A 22274-nucleotide genomic window follows, 5' to 3' on the forward strand; every position below is an offset into this window, starting at 1 on the left:
TCAATTTCGGACAACATGGGCGCCCCTGTCGAAGCCGTTGGCGTCTCAGCCAGACGGGCCGAATTGGCCGGAAACAAAGTTGGATGGCGTGGTTTTTTTTTTTTTTTTTTTTTTTTGAACTCTGTCCCAACGTTGCCTCAGGTTCATACCGCCAGGCCACCGCCCCCAACTTTTTTTTTTTTTGGCTCGCCTCTGCCTTGCCCACTACTTTTTCCCCTCTCCTTTTCTTTCTCTCCTCCTTTCCCTCTTCTCTCTCTTCTCTCTATATCCTTCTCTCTAATCACTAAAAGTGCTATTTTACCCCCCTTCTCAGCTTCGTGCTGTGGGTTGTTGGTTCTCTCCGTCTCGGGGGGAATCTCGGTTCCTCTTTGTTCTCCGTGTCCCACGACAAAAAAATAAAATATACAACCACAATTTACCGCCGTTTTTGATCACCGCACATGACTCCGCAATCTACTGCTACTTCTCCTGTTGCGTCCGCTGTCTCCTCCGCCACAAATTCTCAGATTTTTAGCGACCCGCGAGATGGAGATGCTGCTCAGGTAACCCGTGCCCTTGCGGGCATGAATCTGTCCGCCATGAATGGGGATTCACTTCCTGCGCCTCCGCCACACGGCGCCACGAGACCGGCCAGGCCTACCATGGCAAATCGCATCTCTCGCATGTTTTCTTCCACCAAGACCACCACTTCCAAGGACCAGCCCTCGGATTCAAATCGTGACTTTTCCGATAGCAGTTCGGATGGCGCCAAGGCTCCTTCGGCCAATGGCAGTCAGAAGCCAGGCAGCAAGCCCTCGTCTAAACCTCCGTCCCGCGCACCTTCTCGCCAGACCTCCACTAAAGGTGACGATAGAGATAAAGAGAAGAAACCCAAGTTGAGCAGTGGCAAAGAGCAGAAAGATAGCGCCGCCATCATTAGCAAGCGGTTTGAGTTGCAGACCGACGGGAATCACGTGCATCATCTCAGAAGTGCCCGTCGACAGGAGAAATTGACCGATCTCCTCCGTGATATGCTTGGTGGGAGCCGGAAGAAGGATGACCACGCTGATGATCAGCAGCAGCTGTCCCTCATGTCCACCTGGATCGATCAGTTCAAGAACGAACGCGATAAGTTGGCCGCAGACAAGAAGGGTGGCCCCAACGCCACCGCGTCGTTGGTTGACAAGTACGGCAAGTGCCAGGAGATTGTGGGTCGTGGTGCCTTTGGTATCGTCCGCATCTCTCACAAGGTGGACCCAAAGGACCACAAAATGGAACAGCTCTATGCCGTTAAAGAATTCCGCCGTCGGCCCCAAGAAACCGCCAAGAAGTACCAGAAGCGGTTGACCTCGGAGTTCTGCATTTCCTCGTCGCTGCGCCACCCCAACGTCATCCACACACTCGATCTATTACAAGATGCCAAGGGCGATTACTGTGAAGTCATGGAATACTGTGCAGGCGGAGACCTGTACACTCTGGTTCTGGCAGCCGGCAGACTCGAAGTGGCCGAAGCCGATTGTCTATTCAAGCAACTGATGCGTGGTGTTGAATACATGCACGAGATGGGTGTCGCTCACCGCGATCTGAAACCCGAGAATCTCCTATTGACCACTCATGGTGCACTCAAGATCACCGATTTTGGTAACGGTGAGTGCTTCCGTATGGCCTGGGAGGAGGAAGCCCACATGACGGCCGGTCTGTGTGGATCCGCTCCGTACATCGCCCCCGAAGAGTACATCGAGAAGGAATTCGACCCCAGAGCGGTCGATATCTGGGCAACTGGTGTCATCTACATGGCCATGCGTACGGGACGACACTTGTGGCGGGTTGCCCGTAAAGATGAAGATGAATTCTACCAACGTTATCTGGAGGGCCGCAAACACGAAGATGGCTACGCTCCAATTGAAACTCTTCATAGGGTAAGACCTGGCAACACTACGTCTCGTGATGAAAAGTCCACCAAACTTACTCGATCCCAGGCTCGTTGCCGCAATGTGATCTACTCTATCCTGGACCCAAATTCCACTCGTCGTATCAATGCCTCGCAGGTCCTGAAATCTGAATGGCTTCGTGAGATCAAGCTGTGCAAGGCAGGCGAGGAAGGGTTTTGATTTTCAAAAAAAAAATTTTTTTAATTTACTTTTTTTTTTGTCATATTTTGGGACAGGTGTTTATGATGGGCAGGCGTTTTTTCTCTCAGCACGCATTTTATTCTTGATGATCCATCTCGTGTGTCTCTGCCCCACTGTATCATGGTTTTTATCCGGGGTGGTTTTTCTGTTATATTCCCCGACTTCCTTTGTCCAAAGAGGGATACAGCCCTTCTTCATTTAGACCATAGAAGGAGGTCTTTTGATTCTTCTCATTTTTGTTCCATCTTCCCCTTTTTTATTTTCTTACCGAGGCACACGGGTTGTTTCTGCGTTTTAGCTAAGGGGCTTAGTTTGATTGTCATGTTTCATGCCAATGCAACGAAGAGTCATGACCTTTGAGCCTTCTTTTTCTCTTTCTGGGGTTTGCACATGAGCGGGTTTTGGGAGTTCTATATACCATCTTAATCTTTTGATTCTTTCATTGATGGGGAGACCACAGATGTGAGCATCTGTATAACTACACAGGTTTGGTGTTTGGGCTGTTTCTGATGGTTTCATAGCATTCCGGGGTTTGCCATTGTTTTTTCTTTCTTTTTATTATTATTCTCTGTGTACAAGGACATGGACCAGCGCGCAAGATACCCGGCTTCTTTCTAGGCGCATATTCGAACCTGCAATTATCCGGATGGTTACAGGTATTTGGTTCTTCGGGTCAATTCAATTTTGTTCCCAGATGAATTCAATTTCTCATCACCAGTCTTGGCTGTTATTCCGTACCCAATACGGACATATCGTGACATTCAATAATAATCCCAATTAGGATGCCCAGCATCAATGTGCTGTTACTGTTGTCCTACGGCCCACAGCATCATTCCTGCCAACAATATTGTGCTATGGAGCCATGGACAATGTAACTGCCAAGCAGGAATCTAGGCAGCATGATTCTTTGCAGAAAACTATTTCTTAGGTCATGGATAGCAGATTCTTGTGTTCTGGCTGCCAAAATCATCCTGCTTCCCAACAGCTATGATGTATACGCCGAATTCTAGACCCTTGACCCCTGGTTTTTTTTTCCTTGGATGGTGACTGGTTGGAACCTGGTGACTGCATTCCGCTGTCCCGCCCCGATGTTATTATGTATTTTTATTAGTTTCTTATGCGAACTGTTTTTCTTTTTCATAGATGCACTAATTAATATCGGAGACTATCCATGTAGGGCGTGTACCGTGAAATACACCGTACTACAGCACACAATAATGCAGCCTTATGCCATGACGTAGAACAACACCATCCAACCCTCCGACCGGAACCCGTGGACTCCGGCGGCGGCTCTGTTTCCACTTCCGTTTCCGTTTCCGATTTCCGGGTATCAGTAAAATACAGCGTACACAAGGCTGGAGGCTGTAACTCGTATTACTGGTCAATATTACGTGCATAGCCACGAGGGGGCTACAAGCCACACTGCCACCGCCCACCATTCTTGGTAATGATCGATTCTGGAGTCATCCATCATCCGTCGGCGGTGGTTCATCAGGCATCGAAGATCTATCCCGTCCTATTCTACTCTATCTATCTACTCCTACGATTGTCTACAGTGCTGTGTTAATTTTTTTCTTTCTTTCTTTCTTTCTTTTTTTTTTTTTTTTTTAACTTAATTACTTCTTTTTGTTTTTGTTTGACAGATCTCACGTGCTGTGGTCTGGTTGGGTTCTGCGAAAACCGGAGTCCTTGAGTGCCCCTGTGGGAGTTCGATTCGATACAGCCTTGTTCAGCCTAGGATCTCTATCTACTGCCCGTCATGTCTTGGGCCGGTATGTCGCTACTTATAGTACTCTGCACTTTTGTTCTTCTTATGCTAATGTGTCCTAGGGTTCAAGAAAAAATGTCAACCGCGCGACGACGCAGGTTATGATGAAGACGGGTATGACATCCGATGATCGCAAGAGGATATGGACAACAATACTGATATCAGGGCACAGGGCATGTGGAAAGGACAAATGACCGAGACTACGAAATTGAGGAGCGGTATGGTTGCTTCCAACTGAGCGATAACATGAGGCTGACTGGTTTAGGCGGTTCCGAACTATGGAGGCGGCATCCACCCGTCTGCAGAAAGAAGCAAAGGGGTATCTGGACTCGCTACGAGGTGTGTTGCTTTTACATGGTCGGATGATGCGCTTTAAATACTAACTTCAATAGCCATGACGGCTTCGCAGATGCGTATTGCGGAGACAATAGATGCCTTCTATGGTGACGCCGGAACAAGGGATGGTGTGAGTCGGAGTTATAAGCAAGCGGTTGAGGATCTCGATGCCGAAACGATCAAAGCATTGGACGGGCCGTACCGATCTACAGTTCTCGACCCGATCTCCCGATGGTGCGCCTACTTCCCCGACATCAACGAATGCATCAAGAAGCGAAACCACAAACTCCTCGACTACGACGCTATGCGGTCCAAGGTGAAGAAGCTCGTCGAGAAGCCCGACAAGGACGCCACCAAGCTCCCGCGGACGGAGCGCGAAACCGAGATGGCGAAACAGTCATACGAGCAGCTTAACGAACAGCTGTTCACCGAACTCCCGCAACTTATCGATCTCCGTGTTCCGTACCTGGATCCCAGTTTCGAGGCGTTGGTCAAGATTCAGCTCCGGTTCTGTGCTGAGGCATACTCGCGCATGGCGCAGGTACAGCAGTATCTGGATGCAGAAACTCGCGACCAATACGCTCGTGGTGATTTGGACAACCGGGTAGAGGAGGTGTTGCAGGAGATTCGGGATTTGAGCATAGCGGGAACTGTTTGATTTTCTTTTGGGCCGGAGTTTGCTGTTTTGCCTTTTGCATTTTCTTCCCTTTATCTTTATATTACTATTCTTATTTCATTCAGTGTTGGCTTATATGTCGCTCTGTGGCTTATTGATCTGGTTATGGTTTCTATAAGGTCATTCAATGCCAAGGGTATCACAAGTCTATTGTACAAATGCTCCAACTTTTCAAACCATCTCGATCATAACTCGCCCTCCTCACGATAAAGCTCCTGAAGCAACAACTCAACCACCGGATCCGCAGCAGCTCGCACCGCCGCCAATTCTTTAGGACTCATCTTGGTCAGAACATAATCAGCCACAGACTCCCGCTCCCGACTGTCAGGGCGCCCAATTCCCACTCCAACGCGCATAATCGAAAGCCCTGTATTCTCCGCAGGTGTTCGCGGAGGATACAATCCCTTCCCGCGCAAAACCTCCATTATACTAATCAACCCCCGATGACCGCGCAGACTAGCCGCTTCCGCCCCGCCGCGCTTAACTCGTACTTTGCCGAGCGGCGACTCGAGTTCATCATGTAGGATCACGAGTGTTGGCTTCCGCTGCCGTGTATCAATCGTGGAAATCCATTTTTGCAACCGGCGCACGAGTTTGCCTCCCGACTCGTTCATGTACGACGGACTCTTCCATGTTTTGTAGAAGACTGATTGTTCTGCGTCTAAGAGCGTGTGGTTTGGTGTGGGTGAGAAGCGCGTGGGGAGGAGTGGGACGAGGGATTCAAAGAGGATGTGGCCGGCGCTGTGGCGGGTGGTTCGGTATGGAGCGGGGTTTCCGATGGAGGCGATGAAGAGGATGTGGTTGGCGGGTTTTGTGAGGTCCGGCATTGTCGGTTTGGGGGTGTTGGTGGGTTTGGTGTTGTTGGACATTGAAAGTAAAAGCGGGTTGAAGATATGTCAATATCACGTGATGTATAAAGTGATTGATTGATCTGAGCTTGGATGATCTGTGCTGTGCTTTGGTTCTTATAAAAGTGTCAATTTTTTATGCTAATTGAGAGTTTTGAGCGTCAGCAGAGTATGATGGCTCATTCTGCTCAGAAAAGAGTAATTGACTACATAATGCATATGCTCAAAGCTTGATGAAATACTGATCGTCCGCAGCAGCTCTGCCACTACGTAAATCAGCCTCGAGTCAAATCCAACCTCTTCATTCCTTCCATTGAGAAACCAATTCGTTTCTCTCTCAATATGGCGATTCATCCTCCATTCCACACATGTCAGTGAGGCTGGAGTACAGAGTTTTCTTCACCTTCTGCTCTTTTTGCTTTTTGCGAGCTTCATGCCTGACCAGCACCGGTCCACAGAGGCGATTTGATACTTGCTAATAAAAGGGCCGTGGAATGGGTCTCTGATTTCTTCAAAGAATTGTTCTTCTTTCTCATGGTCTCTGGATCGTCATGTCATGGACGGAAAAAGCATCTGGCTGTCGAGTAAAAGGACCAGCCAGGGCTTGGCTGTAGAGGAGAGCAAGGTGGCGGATTCACTTCAGGGGCTTGACATAAATGACTACCAAGAGGAAGAAGATGACGACGACGATGATTATGATGCGTCGGATTCAGCGTCCATGTAAGTCCTTTCCTTTGTGTGCCAGACAGCTGAGACTGACAGCTATAGAAAATCTACCAAATCATTCGAAGCGCAGAATATCCATGTTACCATCGAACATGGCCGCAGATACTGCGACGACATCTACTTCATGCCCAACGATGAGACCGAAAGTACCCGTTTGAACATCATCCACCAGATCTACCTCATCCTCCTCGACGGCAAGCTTACCACCGCGCCCCTGGCCAAAGACGCGCCACGAATCCTCGACATCGGCACCGGCCCTGGCGACTGGGCTCTCGAAATGAGCAGCCTGTACCCGAAAGCTACAATAATTGCAACAGATATCAGTATCTTCGATACCGGACTTGCACATATCGACCTCCCCAACGTATCCTTCCAGCTTGATGACGCCCGCGAGGGGTGGACTTACCACGAGCCCTTTGACCTGATCCATATGCGTGGCCTTTCGGGCGCGTTCAATGACTGGCCTGCCATGTATCGACAGGCATTCGAACATCTCAACCCGGGCGGGTACATTGAGATCGCGGATTCGGACCCAGCAGGCGACTCCGTGACGTTCCCGAATTCAGAGAGCTCGTACTTTCACATCTACACGGGTGCCATGCGCTCTGCTGCCGAGGCATTGAGATACCCACGCGATCTTAGCCATCTGAAACCCAACATGCTCTCCGCTGCCGGCTTCGTGGACGCTCGTGTCTTTGAACGCATCGTCCCCATCGGGTTATGGCCGCAGGACCTGCACGAGAAGACCCTGGGGAAGATGACATTAATCGCTGTGCTTGAGGGACTAGAGGCGTATGGTCTGCGGCCGCTTACGGCTACTGGATGGACGGCAGATGCAGTCATGGATCTTTGCGAAAAAGCAAAAGTGGAGATCATGAGCGCGGATCGGATGACTGCGCGCGTGAAGTTTATGACCGGGAGGAAACCGATTTCGAGGATTCAGATGAAGGAAATGAGGCAGAGGGAGGTGCTTGCTAAGGCCTTGCGGAAGGTTGAGGAGTGATACCACTGTAATTACCAGGCGCCTGGGTCTGAATGAGAAGATTGTAAATAACTGCCTTGTACTATTGTAGACTCAAAAATTGCACGAGAATGACGATTATTTACAAACAAATAGGTATAAACCACTTTTTTCTAAGCAAACTCCGTCCGAATCCCATAATGCAGAAACACGACTCATGCAACAAGCATAAAGTAAACAAAGATTACAGCTGGAACTTGGTCCTCTCCTTCTCCATTCCACCCTTCCATTGCCATTCCTGTCCGCTAGTCTTATGAATCCCCTTGTCGACACGACGGAGCTTAAGCGTGAATCGCGGCCCAAGTTCCTGCAAGCCAGCACGGATACCCTCTGCGCCCTGCATTTCCTTACCGTCCGCCCCGACGACGGATTTCTCTGTCTCGCGCTTCTCGCGGAAGACATACCGATGTCTGCGCACGAAGAGGTAGTCACGCTGGTTATGGATGGTGACTACATTCCGGCCCTCGAATTCCGGCTTTGGCGGGAACAGATTCTGGAAGAGATGCGCCGTCAAGAGACCCAGTGGTGTGCGGAAGTTGTTCAAGATCAGCTCCGGCCAGTGTTCGGTTGCTTTACCATGACCCGGGATCTTCTTCGAGTCTATCCAGTTGCTGATGGAGAAGTGGAAAGTCGGGCCACCCGGGAGGTGGATGATGGTTAGGCCGGAGATGCGCTTTTGGTCCTCGTTGACCACGACGAGAGCGGTAAAGTTGCGGTTTGTAGCGAACTTGGCGATTTCGCGGATCGAGAACTTATGCGAGTACCGGTGTGCGTTGCGGCGGATGTAGACGCTGTTGGGGAAGAAGTTGACGAGTTGTTCGGCTTCGTTGTGGAGGGTGGAGTGGAGCACTGTGGTGATGAGGATCTTGGGCGGACGTTGCTGCAATTCGGCCGAGAACAGAGATGGGAATTTGGCTGCCAGTGCTTCGGGAGCTAGGTTGAGGTTCGTGCTTTTCGTAGATTGGCTTGGACTGGTAGCGCGTTCTGTAGCTGATGGGAGCGATGACTTCTTGCGTCCTCGGTCTTCGTCTTTTTGTTTGTCTTCATCCTCGTCCTCGTCGTCTTCTTCGTCACTGCTCGCAAGCATACTGTCGACGTCGTCATCGTCATCCTCCTCGTCCTCTGAGCTCTGTTCATTGTCCTTCAATGGCCGATTAAGCTCGTCCTCTTCTTCCTGTTTCTGTCTCTTGATCCGCTCCACGTCGACGCTCAACCCCAGCGGATCCTCGACATCGCTGTCCACATCATCCCACACTCGCTTGCGATCAATCGTCAACGGGATGTTCCGCTTTAATCTGTCCTCCTTCAAGCTCGGATCTTTGGATTCTTCCTTCTTCCTCGCAAATCGTTCTGCCCGTCGCGCGGAGTCTTTGGCGCGCTTCCGCTTGACATGGAGATCTTGGCGGGCCAATTTGTTTCCTGGCTTGTACTCTGCAGTGACGCCCGGCAGGGGCCTAATTCCCTTTTTCGCCATTGTGTGAAAGATATAACGGTTGGTTATCAAGACTCGCTGCGATCAATCAATCTGAGATACAAAAAAAGATAATTTTTGGCGGGACAACGTATCTCCGGCGGTGAGTGTTTTTATGCAGGAATAAAATGGTATTAACGAGCAACGCTACGAAAGAGATACAGAAAAGAGGGTAAAAGCAAGGACAATTCATGCATTGAATTGTCAATTCGACGTTCTTTTTGCATAGTCTCACCAGTCCTTACTTGATATTGCACATTGCCTGCGTGCGGATCACGTGGCGGATGACTCAAGTGCCCTTCCTTCGCCTGCTCCCCCGCCGTTTTCCTCCAACAATAAAAAACCCCGCCAGGAACTTTTCCTCCACCACCGCTGCCCTCAGAGCTATTCCAGCGAAGAAGCAAGACCCCACGATGGCCACTGTGAACACCAAGACCGGCCAGGCCGTTGACCGGTCTGTCCTCGACTCGCTGCTCCGTCGACGTCTCTTCTACACCCCGTCGTTCGAGATCTATGGAGGTGTTTCCGGCCTCTACGACTATGGCCCTCCCGGGTGCGCCGTGCTGAACAACATGATCGAGCTGTGGCGCAAGCATTTCGTGCTGGAGGAGGACATGCTCGAGGTCGACTGCACCATGCTCACGCCCGAGGAAATCCTCAAGACCAGTGGTCACGTCGAAAAGTTCGCCGACTGGATGTGCAAGGACCCTAAGACTGGCGAGATCTTCCGCGCGGATCACCTGGTGGAGGAAGTGCTCGAGGCACGGCTCAAGGGTAACAAGGAGGCCCGTGGTCAGACGGTCGTGGTGGACGAAGCAAAGGAGGCTAAGAAGAAGAAGAAGGTCAGCGCCAAGGCTGTCGAGTTGCCTGATGCCGTGGTCCAGGAGTACGAGGAGCTTCTCGCGCAGATTGACAACTTCGATGGTGCAGAGCTGGAGGGTATCATTGCCAGGCACGATATCAGAAACCCTACGACTGGAGGCAACCTCCTTCCTCCCGTGGCTTTCAACCTGATGTTCCAGACTGCTATCGGCCCCAGCAGTAACATGCCTGGCTACCTGCGTCCGGAAACGGCCCAGGGTCAGTTCTTGAACTTCCAGAAGCTGCTGGACTTCAACCAAAACTCCATGCCGTTTGCCTCGGCCTCGGTTGGCAAGTCGTTCCGTAACGAGATTTCCCCCCGTGCCGGTCTTTTGCGTGTGCGTGAGTTCTTGATGGCGGAGATCGAGCACTACGTCGACCCCGAGGGTGGTAAGAAGCACACTCGCTTCGACGAAGTCAAGGACGTTGAGCTGTCCCTGCTTAACCGTGATGTCCAGTCTTCTGGTAAGACTGACATCCAGAAGATGACCGTCGGCAAGGCCGTCGAGACCGGTCTTGTGGACAACGAAACCCTCGGATACTTCATCGCACGTATCCAGCTCTTCCTTCTCAAGCTTGGTGTGGACCCCAGCAAGCTTCGATTCCGTCAGCACATGGCCAACGAAATGGCCCACTACGCTTCCGACTGCTGGGATGCCGAGTTGCAGACCAGCTATGGCTGGATCGAGTGTGTTGGCTGTGCCGACCGCAGCGCCTACGACTTGACTGTTCACAAGAACAAGACTGGTGCTCCCTTGGTCGTCCGTGAGCCGCGCGCCGAGCCCTTGAAGATCGAGGAGTGGCAGGTCGACCTCGACAAGAAGAAGTTCGGTCCCCGCTTCAAGAAGGACGGTAAGACGGTCGAGGCGGCTATCAACGCCCTTTCGCAGGACTTCCGGGAGAAGTTGTCGCTTGAACTCGAGCAGAATGACAAGGTCGAGATCGATGTGGAGGGTGTTGCATCCGGAAAGGTTGAGTTGGAGAAGGATATCATCAAGATCGAGAAGCGCACGCGGGTTGATAACACTCGCGAGTACACTCCTAACGTCATTGAGCCGTCGTTCGGTATTGGGCGTATCTTGTACAGTATGATTGAGCACGTTTATTGGTCTAGAGAAGGCGATGAGGCCCGTGGTGTAAGTTCTTCCTTTCCCGAGTTGCTATTCAGAACTAACATATCTCCTAGGTTCTCTCCTTCCCCCCTCTGATCGCACCTACCAAGGTCCTGATCGTTCCTCTTTCGAGCAATCAGTCCTTCGCACCTCTCTCTCAGCGTCTGATGACCAAGCTCCGGCGTATGGGTGTCTCGAACCGGGTTGACGACTCGTCCGCCAGTATCGGGAAGCGGTATGCTCGTAACGACGAACTGGGTACTCCCTTCGGTATCACCGTCGACTTCCAGTCCATCAAGGACAACACCTTCACTCTGCGTGACCGTGACTCGACGAAGCAGGTCCGTGCCAGCGAGGACGAGATCGTGCAGGCTCTCAAGTCGTTGGTGGACGGTGATGAGACATGGGAGGACATCCGGCAGCGTCTGCCCGAGTTCACTGGCCAGGACGTTGAGTAAGGCTGTGACTTGGCTTAGTTTCCTGTTATGTTATAAAGAGAGAGGTTTTAAAATATCCATTTGTTTCTGAACATTTCTACACATGCTGTTCTTGTATTTCGGTAGCCAAATAAAAGTTCCGATCGCCAAGAAATCCGGGGCGGAAATCAGGACCTCCGGCGTCAATTGTTGTTCACAACATTGCATTCCTTATTGCTTTCTGTCCTCTTTTGATTCCCTGTCTTTTACCTGCACACTACGATACACTTGTTGATACCAACGCCTCTACGCGACCGCCAAAATGGCGCCGACTATTCCCTCAGCCAAGCTGACTCTCTCGTGCCCCCTCTTCGCCGCCGACTTCGACCCGCGGAATAGCGACTATCTCCTCGTGGGCGGAGGTGGAGGTGAAGGTCGCAGCGGTGTTGGAAACAGAATCGCAAGTTCTCTCCTTTACTTACCACATATAAGTTATCTGTGTACGTTGCGCTAACATCCGATCGCATTAGGCCCTCTTGAACACGTCCAAGCGCGATGAGATCACCGAATCAACCGAGATCGAGCTATCGCGCGATGAGGATTCCGTCACGTCGATGGCTGTTGCGCAAGCATCCGAGGACACCATAACATCTCTGGCCGGAATAAATAGTTCCATGGCTGAGCAAAAGCGCGATAACAACCAGCACCTGCGATCGTTCAAGATCGACCTTCCGAAGAAGCAAGGGGAGAAGAAGATGCTGGAGAAAACAACAATACCGGTCGATGCGGTAGAGAAATCTACCCTACTGTCGCGTACGTCGCTGTTTAGAACCAAGGGTGCGAAGGCTGGGTCGGATACGTATCAGCGGATCGTGAGAATGTCGCCTTGGAGGGGTGAAGAGAAGCCGTCGCGAGTGGGTGCTATTACGACCGGATTGGCGCCATCTGGGGAGATCGTTTTCTTCCAGGCTACGTCGACACCAACGGAGTCGGACGTGATTGAGAGGATCCGTCTAGGTGATGGGGAGGAAGCTGAGGACATCGACATCATCGATTCGGGGAAGAAGGATGGGAAGTTTCAGGTTGCGTATACCAACGGCGTGGATGTGTTTACATGTCAGGTCTCGTCGAGTACGAAGGGAAGTACTGCCCCCAATGTGAGTCGTGTGTATACCATTCCCCTGCCGGAGAAGGGGATGAGGAGGCCGAAATTCCGCGCGCTGCGGTTCCTATCCCCTACATCTTTGCTACTTCTGCAGAATGCACCGGACCGGAGTGGGTGTGAGCTCGTGGTTCTCAGCCTGTCAACATCAAATGAGAAGAACAAGGCGGCGGCGATCGTGCGAAGGAAGAAGCTACGCAAGACAATCAAGATTGGACTGGGTCTCGACGTATGCAATCTCGGTACTGGTGCGGAGAACGACCAGGCGCAACAGACCATCATTGCAGTCACAGGTAGCGATCAGTCCATTGAGCTGCTCACGCTCGAATACAACCCTGAGAAAGGCTACGGGAAACTCCGCCCATACACCAGTCTCCACGACGTCCACCCCTTCTCTGTGACCAAGATCTGCTTCTCAACATTTACTCCATCTTCGCACCCCGTCATCCCAGAAGTCGGTCCACAATACGTTAAACTCGCCTCCGTCAGCATGGGCAATACCGTCGTCGTCCACACGATCCCCCTCTCCCCGTTCCCCGTGTCCAGTCGCACCCCACGCTACGTCCTGGCTGTCCCCGGCGAGTCGGAAACGTGGGCCACGCTTCTCAGCGGGTTCACGGCACTCTTCACAGTCCTTGTCATCTGTGTTCTTCTCCAGGGGTACATGGAGATCAAAGGAGGGTCGCCATCGTACTTGGGTGCTTCCGAGTGGCTTCCTCCGCAGGTTCAGAGTGTCCTTGGCCACCCTACTCCTTCTCTCTCAATCGAGCGCATCGACACCTCCACATCCTCTGGCCCCACAGCTACTACTACCACCTCAATAATACAAAACACAAACACAAACACCCAACGACAACCCCTCCGCGACCTCCTCCGCTCCCGACAAGAACAAGAAGCAGCAGACGCAGTAACTGCTGGCAGCAGCAACAACATCATCGTTCGCTGCACCACCGCCGACGACGGTACCTCGAACGAGATCCTCATTGAAACAATCCCCTCAGAACAACAAGTCCAAGATCAGACTCGTCCGTGGGAAGAGCTAGGCGAGGAGCAAAAGTCCCTCTGGAAACAGCGGTTGGCGGACGCAGGTCACTGGGCTGTGGAAGAAGGCGAGACGATTCTGAAGGGGGTGTTGTTTGCGGAGTATTGTGGGTTTATTAGGGAGTTGGTGAGGGAGGAGTTGCCTTGATTTGATTTAGGGTAGGGGTTGATGCTTAATGAGGTGGTTTGCTTTCGGGTTTGCTTTCTTATAATTCGGATGAGTGAGTGGACTTTGTATACTTGGATGACCGATGATTGTACGCTATATTATTATTTGCTATGTGCTTTAGCTAGAATAGACAAAATTATTGCTTTAATTCTTGTGCACTGGAAAAATTACAGTACTACGGAGTATGGTTTAGATTAAGGCATAGTTCACTCATCGTGACTCGTCGCATGCAGGGTGTCTGTACAGATCAAGGCGTCCAAATTATCTGTCTTTCCTCGTTCCCTCATAGTTGCATTCATAATGCCCAAATTTTATTATCATCAGCATTAGTTAAACAAATAGTTTTGTTCGCTGGGTAGGTGTACAACAGTCACAAGTCACATTGACACGAACGGAGGGGGCGAGGAAATAAGACATTATCCATAGCCACAGCAAGAGGAACAGGGGGGTAACAAGAAGTAGAAAGTAACGCCAAAAAACGCCAAATTATTCACACCAAATCGGTAATATGATATGGAAAGAAGGGACAACACGAGTCTGGATATCATACGGTAATGCAGGTCGTAACGGAATCAATGAATCAAAAAGAAATTCAACCGGAGGCGCGTAAATGTGACCCATATGTGCGCGAGACAGAGATTGAGTGTAAATCGACAAAAGGAGGAAATGAAAAGGGGGGAGAACCCTCAAGGCTCCGAACTGTTTCATCACTGACCGTTGTTCTTCTTCCAGCGGAGTAGTTCGGCCAGGCTCGCGAGACTGCATCCCTGCTTGAGGAATTCATGGGCTAGAAGTTCATCTGCAGTGGCACGGCTGCGAACGTCAACGCAGAGACAGACACTGAGGAAAGCCTTGAGCTCCTTGCTCAGCTTCTCCGGCTTCTTCAAGCGAGGAGTGCCGTTGGTGGCAATGAGATACAGCGCCTTGAGGGGTTCCTCGTTCAGGTACGGGGGCTCAGACTCGATCATTTCAATGGCCATAATTCCGAGAGACCAGCAGTCGACCTTCGGACCGTATTCCTTTTGCTTGACAACTTCAGGTGCCATCCAGTAAGGAGTTCCCACCATCGTGGCACGCTTGTTTTTGGATTCGGTCAGTTTAGCACAGAAACCGAAGTCAGCTGGAAGAGAGTGTATAGTCAGCAACCGTTTTGGGCTTATTTAGAAACTGCAATGACTCACTGATCTTAACATGACCAGCGCGGTCCAGGAGAACGTTGTCACTCTTGATATCACGGTGGATGATGTTCTGACTGTGCAGGTGGGCCAATCCTCTGCAAGTCTGGGGGGGGGGGGGGGGCGTTGTCAGCAAGGTTTCTTTTTCTGTAGGGGAAGGGGGACAAACCTCTGCACAAATAGTGGCAATCTGGTCTTCCTGAATCACGGGGTTGTTGTCAATAACATCCGTGAGAGCACCACCTTCCATGAATTCCATAACAACCCAGAGTTCACTGCTCTGTTCCTGCAGGAACGAGTCAAGGAAGTTGACGATATTCGCATGCTGGCTATCCTTCATGACAATGATTTCATTGACAATCAACTCCTTCCGCGGCTGGCTCCGCAGGTCCATTTGCTTAATGGCAACCTGGCAACGGGGACCATACTGCCGGTACAGCTCGCGTGCCACGGGTGACATGGCATGCTCCTTGACCCGAGCCACATACACCGATCCCGAGGCACCTTGTCCGATCTTCCGTTGCTTGCTGTACGACTCGTTGGGGTTATCCTTGGAAACCACGGCCCGTAACCGGTCCATGACTTCATTTTCGGTCATGGCCGACATCCGAACCTCCTTCCGGGGCTCCGCCTTCTTGGTCAGGGCGGCTTCAGCTTGACGGATACCATCAGGCTTGTTGGCAGATTGCTTGTTTGCAATGTTCAAGGGCTTCACAGGCTGAACCGGAGCGGGAAGTTTCGTCGGTGGAGGTCCCTGAGCATGCTGCGGGCCCTTGGCTTGGTTCCAGGCGTCATGCGGCGGATAACGCGAGCTTGGAGATGTCTGGTGGTCATCTGGCCGCGATCCGGGAGCCCGCGATGCGCCATAGCCATTGGTACTGCTGGGTGCCGGGGGTGCCGGGCGCTGAGCAGTCAGTTGACCCGGACCGCCGGGAGGGCGATTGGCCGAACCTGGAGCGGGTGGTGCGGGACGACTAGGCTTGTAGCGGTCGTTCATCGAGGGATCTGAAGGACCATAGCCGCCAATTTCCTGCTTGGCCAGCGGAACGCGAGTCTTAGGGAGGGATGCATTGTACGCCTCCTGGTCACGACGCTCCTGGTCATCGCGAGCACGACGGGCTTCCTCTTCCAGACGGCGTCGTTCCTGGTCGGTCGCCTCTCGGACACGATCGGCCTGTTGCTGATGTTCAAACGCACGGTCGTTCTGGGACGAGAAGTTTGAGGGATGACTGCTGGAAGGAGACGCTCCGGTGTCCAAGCGCTGCGAGGGTGGTGGCGGGGGAGGTCTGGGAGGGGCGATGGAGCTGCCGACCGAGTTGTTGCTGTAGGGCTTCGGCTGCTGGCCAGCAGGCGACGGAGGAGAGGCCAAACCGGAAAAGTACTGAGGGTTCTGCTCACGCATTTTGATATCCGAGTAGAACTCGAGGACCTCAATGACGGCCTGGGGGTTTTTCTTGTAGTCTTCCTTGGTAATGGCCGACGCCGTCAAGAGCTTCTCCCACTCTGGTGGCAGGCCGACGAAGGCACCCGTCTGAGGGTCGAAGCCAACATGGACACGATGGCTGAAGTTGGTGGGATTGCTGACGCCGCCCATGCCGGGACAGCGCTCGTAAATCTTATCGATCCAGTCGTAAATCTCATCATCGCTTTTGACTTCGCAGGTGATGCTCTTGGTCGGGACTTCGCGAGAGAGCATCGCGGTTTTGGACGTAGCATCCTTGGGGTTGGCCAGGCGGACGACCTCAAAGGCCATCTTGGCGTCCTCGGAGCGGGAGACGCCAGTGACGGTGTTGAGGGGGATGGAGAGAACGATCTTGCCAGTCTCATTTTTCAGGAATTCGAGACGAAATTCGCGCAGGATGAGATAACGTTGGTTCCACGTGGCGAGGAACTTGTCCTCTTTTGAGCGCACATAACCTTCCTTGATGATGGCCACACCCCCTTGACCGGACTGGTTGGTCTTTGTATGCGACAGAGCAGGACTGCTGGTGTTGGGGAAGAGCGACAGGTTGCCCGACCCGGGGGTCGAGGGAGAGCTTAAACTCATTTGGCCAAAGGAGGTAGCGTTGCTGGAAGGATCGGTCGGGATGTTCAGCTTGGGACGTTCGGCAGGAGGGCGAGGAGCAGGCCCGGGGTTCATGAACTGGTCCGTTGTGTACATGCTATGTACGGAGAAGAACTGCAGCAACTGAAAACACAGCGGTTAGTGACAAGTCGCGAATGCGGGGCTGGAAATGGGAAATTCGATCTGTCAAAGTCGGGGGAGATTGTTTCCCCAGATTGACACTGGGAGCGGGAGAAACGAAGAAGACAACTCAACAATAATAATAAAAAGACAGAAAGAAACTTACTCTCCGTAAATAGATTAGCTGTTGGAGGACAGCAAGCAGCGAGACGCTAAGGTCTCAAGAGTCCACGGACCAGGCTGTCCAACAGTAACCACCAAGCGGAGGGGAGAGAAACAGAGAGGATGAGGGGAATAAGAGAAAAAGCAATGTGAGAATCCGTCCAATGTCACAAATGACGTCCACAAATGCCTTTCAAGGACTCCGTCACCGTGTAAGCGCTGAGGCTCTAAAATTGGTTGGATTGAAGCCTCTATAAGACTAACAATGATAGGGGGGGAGAGACACGGAGGAACCTAAGGCATTGGCGCGCGCGGGAGGATCCTGGTAGAGTTGGAAGACCAAGAGTCAGATAATGTAATTTTATCTCAATTTCTCATGAAGAAAAAGGGAAAAAAATAAAAATAAAATAAAAAAGAAAAGAAAAGAAAAGAAGAAAAACTTACCGGACTGCTTGGTGGTCCCTGGGATTGCTGGAGATTACCACAGCAGAAAGGGGGGAGAAGGTGGAGGGAGAGGAAAAGAGGGAGAGACGAATGATATGGGAGACGGAGATGCTGACTGATGCGACGGTCTCACGGTCTCTCTTTTCTTTCAATTGATGAAAGTAGATTTCAGGGCGAAAGAAGAAGAGAAGAAAAAGAAGAGAAGAGATAATAGTGAGAGGGAGAGGGGACGAGGTTGAGGTTGAGGTTTCACGCCTGGGGGGGCGGGTTTAGTCAAAGAGCAAATACAGGGGCAGGTCGTACATCCTCTTATCATTCTACACCACTACATACAATTATTGAGATGTCAATAAATATTCAATTGGAATTATTTTCTTTCCAATTGCATATTGCTACTCTGCACTCTATGTATTTCTGCATAAAATCGACTGCGGTACATGGTGCATAGGAGTACATATCTGCAAACAATGAAATTGTCTCTGGGTTACTCAATATTCAGAGTTAACGCCAGACAAAACAAATATCTCTCACTGTACCAGATAGATTGCTGCCATCTCGCTTGACTAAACCAACGCAGGTTCCAATGGTTTTCTTTTCTGTGCCCTGACTCGATTCAAAAATTCCTGAACACAGGGCCCCTTAAAGAATATTTTTTTTTTTTTTAAAAAAAAAAAAAAAAAAAAAAAAAAAAAAAGTAGAACGGAACGTTTCCCGGCCCACGGGTCGACAGGGACCGCATCCAAAGGCTGGTGAATGCGAATCAACGGTTATGCCCATCGTCTGCAGAGGCCCACAGGCCTGATTCATGGACCCCCTTTTTTCTTCTTCTTTCCGCTGCCTTTCCCTCCCGTCCCGCTGGCCAATCGTCATTAGAGGAAGGCAGGCTCGGCATTATGGTGCTGTCAAAGCTGGGAATAGGGAAAACGCTTGGAGAGCTTTAGCATGGCAGCAAGCAGGTTGAGAAGCACGAGATGTCAACTGCTCTGAGGGTACATTTACCGCAAAAGGTCTAGTGTGTCGCTTGTTCTTGGCATAAATATCACGTGTGTTCTGCACAAAGTCAAGTCTTCCTTCAGCTTCACAGTATAGAGATGCAGACTGGATTAAAAGACTACATCCACCTAGCTCGGGAACAGTTCTCAAAAGATTACTCCGTATACCTTCAGTTTTCGGACCAACCCAGAACGCGTACCATCGAATTCATACGTATAATAGAAGCAGTGTACCCCATATTCATACAGAGGTCATTCTGTACTCTATTAGCAACTCAATTGTACTCCGTAGACTAACTTCATTGGGTTTTGGGTGTGGCTGTCTTGCTTGATTTCGTGTTCGTTACAGATGGGGTACTGATGAGACATGGCTTGCAGATGTCAATGCAGGAAGCTGTATCCGATGGAGAACGGTGGGCCAGAATGTCATGGTCAATGTGTATATCACAATTGTACGTAGTACGTAGCAATAATGGTGCTGAGTATGTAACACTTCTCCATGTGAAGGACGGTCTAAGTTATCGATAACCTAAAAAGTGAGCCCCACGGCGATCCCCACGATTTGTTGATGCCTGGATGCCTGTACTTCTGCCCCTCTCTCCTCACCGCTCAGCCACGTTCCTTTCCCAAAAAGGACAGCTGTCGGAGAGAACTCCATACTATTTCTACTCACTATTGTATCCAATTGGTCTGGTTTCGGCTGCTTGCTGTACTTCTAGCTACCTCTCTACGCCTTTCTCCATCTTTCCGTGCGGTATCATAGCAACATGTCGACCGAGGCCGCAAGTGTCTACCCAGCCCTGCAGGATCGCCCTGTGCAGGGCACCATTTGCCTGTTTGATGTCGACGGCACTTTGACGCCAGCAAGGAGGGTATGTTCTGCTATTTGCGCAGAACTGCATAATTAAAAACTGATACAGCAAGGGGAAAAATGACTAACAAGTTCCCATTGAACAATAGGACGTCACTCCTGAAATGCTCGAGCTCCTTTCTCAATTGCGCCACAAGTGTGCCATTGGCTTCGTTGGCGGCTCTGATCTGGTGAAGCAGCAAGAGCAGCTCGGTACTCCCTCGATCAATGTCACCAGTCTCTTCGACTTCTGCTTCGCCGAGAATGGGTTGACGGCGATTCGTCTGGGCAAGTCTCTTTCCAGCAACAGCTTCATCCAATCGTTGGGTGAGGACAAGTACCAGAACTTGGTGAACTTCTGCCTGAAATATATTGCGGATGTGAAGCTCCCCAAGAAGCGTGGAACCTTTGTTGAGTTCCGTAACGGAATGGTCAACATTAGCCCTGTCGGAAGAAGCGCCAGTGTCGACGAGCGAAACGAGTTTGAAGCGTATGTCTCCGTTCAATTGCTATACAGCACTATGATATGTTTTAATGAGACGGAATAACTGATTTGGAATTTGCAGATACGACAAGGTGCACAACATCCGCAAGACCTTGGTGGAAGCTCTGAAGAAGGAATTCCCCGACTATGGTCTCACGTAAGTCTTGCCAATGAGAATCACCTCGGCTCTTTTTCTTTCCTCGCGCTAATGTCGAGTTATGGCATAGTTATTCGATCGGCGGCCAGATCTCTTTCGACGTTTTCCCTACCGGCTGGGACAAGACCTACTGCCTGCAGCATGTCGAGGCCGAGAAGGATATCTCGGGCGTTGAGTACAAGACCATCCACTTCTTCGGCGACAAATCCTTCGCTGGCGGCAACGACTACGAAATCTACTCTGACTCACGAACGATCGGACACGCGGTTACTGGCCCTGAGGACACTATGAAGCAGCTGCAGGAGATCTTCCGGTTATAAGATGGGAGTAAGACCGTTTGAGCATGGATGCATTCCTGGCATGGTGGGGTATTAATTAGAAGGAATCCTAGTATGATACCACTAAGATAATGGCATATTCTATTCTTAACATTTCTGTATACGGAGCAATACTCCAGGCTATCTCCAAATACCGTGGGGCTTATCCGCGGGATCGCCCCGCCGAATCAGGACTGGATCTTAGTCAGCACGGAATGGAGCTCTCTAACTAGTTAACTAGTTATTCCTGGAACCAACTCGACTGACTCTGATATCAACCGGGAAAGCATCGGGAAAGCTAATGTCTTTTTTCACCCTTGATGAATCACATCCCTAATATTTTGCAATAATAAGAATGGCTCCTCCAAAAACAGTCACGGAGGTGCCGCGGTCAATTCTGCCTCGGTTGACCTGGAACGGCACCTCTGCCCGAACTACCGTCACTCCTCTCTCGACAGGCTACCAGTCTCAGCAACAGCGACGCATACAAGGCTGGAACTCAGTCGCACACCAACTACATACCTTGACCTTTTCTCCTTATTTCTCCCGCTTCCTCACCACCGCCGCTTCCCGAGACCTTGGTCCCAGGCGTTCGTCGACGTCTTCCGCTCGTCGTCCGTCCGTTGGACCCATCAACAATCCGGTCCGGTATAATGGCGTCTACGTTGCAGTATTCAAATCGGCCCGACGTGCTTTTCATGCGACGGCGTCTCGTCAGAGGGATCACCACTTCGACACACTGAAGTTTGTGCAGCGGTTGAAGGCGGAGGGATTCAGTGAGGAGCAGGCTGTCGCTATGATGAGGGTTTTGAACGATGTCATCCAGGAATCGATTCAAAATCTTACCCGGACCATGGTCCTCAGAGAAGGTTAGTGGTCCATTACTATCTTGCGCACGGCTGGCTTGAAAATATGTCGGGGCGAGTTGTCAAGAGGCGTCTTCTCGTGGATTTAAACACTCCGGTATCAATGCTTAACGCTTTTCTCTTTTCTATAGACTCGGAGCGATCGACATATACACAGAAAGTTGATTTCGCCAAGCTACGGTCGGAATTGCTCAACGCGGATTCGACCGAAGCCCAGCTCACACGTTCGTCGCACGAGAAAATTGCCGCCGATCTGGCAAAGCTCAACTCGCGGCTGCGGGACGAAATTGGACGCACCCAGGCCTCTGTCCGCTTGGATTTGAACCTCGAGAAGGGACGAATCCGCGAGGAAGCCAATGGTCAGGAGATGCGAATCAAAGAGACGGAGACAAGAATCGAGCAGGAGGTCGCCGGACTGAGAGAGCGTGTGGAGGCCGTGAAGTTCTCCACATTGCAGTGGCTCATGTATGATCCAGTTGATCCATTCTATTACTACGGTTGCCAGGCTAACATACTTATCTAGGGGTGTCTGCACCGGTACTGCGGCTCTGATTCTTGGTGCCTGGCGTCTCTTCATGTGAATTTACTAGCAGCATGAGGTTGGCGTTTAGGATATCATATAGGTCATTTCAAGCGAATACGTATACTCGGGAAACCAACTTCATTTGTAACTTCGATTATTCTGTACAATAAACCCCCTCTCGTCTTCCAAACGGGCCGTCGAAGGATTAACAGCCCTATATTGATTTGTTATATCACGACGTTTTGACAAAAAAAATATCATTTCTACTTCTATCTAATTCAACTTAAACAGCAATTGAGTCATGTGGATGCTGGGGTGTGAATGTCAGGAACTAGGGTCAGGTCAAACAGCACAGCAGTTTCCGCATTTGTCCTCAGTCGTGGATGAGCTCTTGCCTACTA

At 50.9% G+C, this 22274-nt stretch overlaps 10 protein-coding genes across 10 annotated transcripts; 7 read left to right on the forward strand and 3 right to left on the reverse strand.

Moving 5' to 3' along the window:
* Window positions 1-440: 440 nt before the first annotated feature.
* Window positions 441-2090, forward strand: ASPGLDRAFT_32949 (serine/threonine protein kinase SAT4; the record flags this gene model as incomplete). The annotated part of the gene is made up of 1 exon (XM_022544240.1): window positions 441-2090. The coding sequence occupies one exon, from the start codon at window positions 441-443 to the stop codon at window positions 2088-2090; it is 1650 nt and encodes a 549-aa protein (XP_022403911.1).
* Window positions 2091-3870: 1780 nt separating this feature from the next.
* Window positions 3871-4873, forward strand: ASPGLDRAFT_64469 (amphiphysin-like protein RVS161; the record flags this gene model as incomplete). Its single annotated transcript, XM_022548779.1, has 5 exons — window positions 3871-3890; window positions 3950-3993; window positions 4052-4097; window positions 4145-4218; window positions 4272-4873. 5 exons carry the CDS (start codon window positions 3871-3873, stop codon window positions 4871-4873), a joined length of 786 nt encoding a protein of 261 aa, XP_022403912.1.
* Window positions 4874-5076: 203 nt separating this feature from the next.
* On the reverse strand, window positions 5077-5718 carry ASPGLDRAFT_64471 (aminoacyl-tRNA hydrolase; the record flags this gene model as incomplete). The annotated part of the gene is made up of 1 exon (XM_022548780.1): window positions 5077-5718. One exon carries the CDS (start codon window positions 5716-5718, stop codon window positions 5077-5079), a length of 642 nt encoding a protein of 213 aa, XP_022403913.1.
* A 577-nt stretch (window positions 5719-6295) lies between these two features.
* Window positions 6296-7468, forward strand: ASPGLDRAFT_64472 (uncharacterized protein; the record flags this gene model as incomplete). The annotated part of the gene is made up of 2 exons (XM_022548781.1): window positions 6296-6459; window positions 6508-7468. 2 exons carry the CDS (start codon window positions 6296-6298, stop codon window positions 7466-7468), a joined length of 1125 nt encoding a protein of 374 aa, XP_022403914.1.
* Window positions 7469-7670: 202 nt separating this feature from the next.
* On the reverse strand, window positions 7671-8960 carry ASPGLDRAFT_119558 (rRNA-binding ribosome biosynthesis protein RPF1; the record flags this gene model as incomplete). The annotated part of the gene is made up of 1 exon (XM_022540069.1): window positions 7671-8960. One exon carries the CDS (start codon window positions 8958-8960, stop codon window positions 7671-7673), a length of 1290 nt encoding a protein of 429 aa, XP_022403915.1.
* Window positions 8961-9370: 410 nt separating this feature from the next.
* Window positions 9371-11388, forward strand: ASPGLDRAFT_32954 (glycine--tRNA ligase; the record flags this gene model as incomplete). The annotated part of the gene is made up of 2 exons (XM_022544241.1): window positions 9371-10954; window positions 11005-11388. The coding sequence occupies 2 exons, from the start codon at window positions 9371-9373 to the stop codon at window positions 11386-11388; spliced, it is 1968 nt and encodes a 655-aa protein (XP_022403916.1).
* Window positions 11389-11575: 187 nt separating this feature from the next.
* On the forward strand, window positions 11576-13884 carry ASPGLDRAFT_1144787 (uncharacterized protein). Its single transcript, XM_022539625.1, has 2 exons — window positions 11576-11806; window positions 11877-13884. Exons 1-2 carry the CDS (start codon window positions 11669-11671, stop codon window positions 13695-13697), a joined length of 1959 nt encoding a protein of 652 aa, XP_022403917.1. The 5' UTR covers window positions 11576-11668; the 3' UTR covers window positions 13698-13884.
* A 541-nt stretch (window positions 13885-14425) lies between these two features.
* ASPGLDRAFT_120025 (serine/threonine protein kinase CLA4) lies at window positions 14426-17054 on the reverse strand (the record flags this gene model as incomplete). The annotated part of the gene is made up of 3 exons (XM_022540108.1): window positions 14426-14838; window positions 14900-14999; window positions 15063-17054. The coding sequence occupies 3 exons, from the start codon at window positions 17052-17054 to the stop codon at window positions 14426-14428; spliced, it is 2505 nt and encodes an 834-aa protein (XP_022403918.1).
* Window positions 17055-19218: 2164 nt separating this feature from the next.
* On the forward strand, window positions 19219-20623 carry sec53 (phosphomannomutase SEC53). Its single transcript, XM_022545877.1, has 4 exons — window positions 19219-19548; window positions 19637-20016; window positions 20093-20167; window positions 20238-20623. Exons 1-4 carry the CDS (start codon window positions 19444-19446, stop codon window positions 20485-20487), a joined length of 810 nt encoding a protein of 269 aa, XP_022403919.1. The 5' UTR covers window positions 19219-19443; the 3' UTR covers window positions 20488-20623.
* Window positions 20624-20839: 216 nt separating this feature from the next.
* On the forward strand, window positions 20840-21931 carry ASPGLDRAFT_32958 (CCDC90 family protein; the record flags this gene model as incomplete). The annotated part of the gene is made up of 3 exons (XM_022544242.1): window positions 20840-21353; window positions 21482-21815; window positions 21874-21931. 3 exons carry the CDS (start codon window positions 20840-20842, stop codon window positions 21929-21931), a joined length of 906 nt encoding a protein of 301 aa, XP_022403920.1.
* Between the last annotated feature and the right edge of the window lie 343 nt (window positions 21932-22274).

Source organism: Aspergillus glaucus (genome assembly GCF_001890805.1).
Source record: "Aspergillus glaucus CBS 516.65 unplaced genomic scaffold ASPGLscaffold_4, whole genome shotgun sequence".
Taxonomy (NCBI): domain Eukaryota; kingdom Fungi; phylum Ascomycota; class Eurotiomycetes; order Eurotiales; family Aspergillaceae; genus Aspergillus; species Aspergillus glaucus.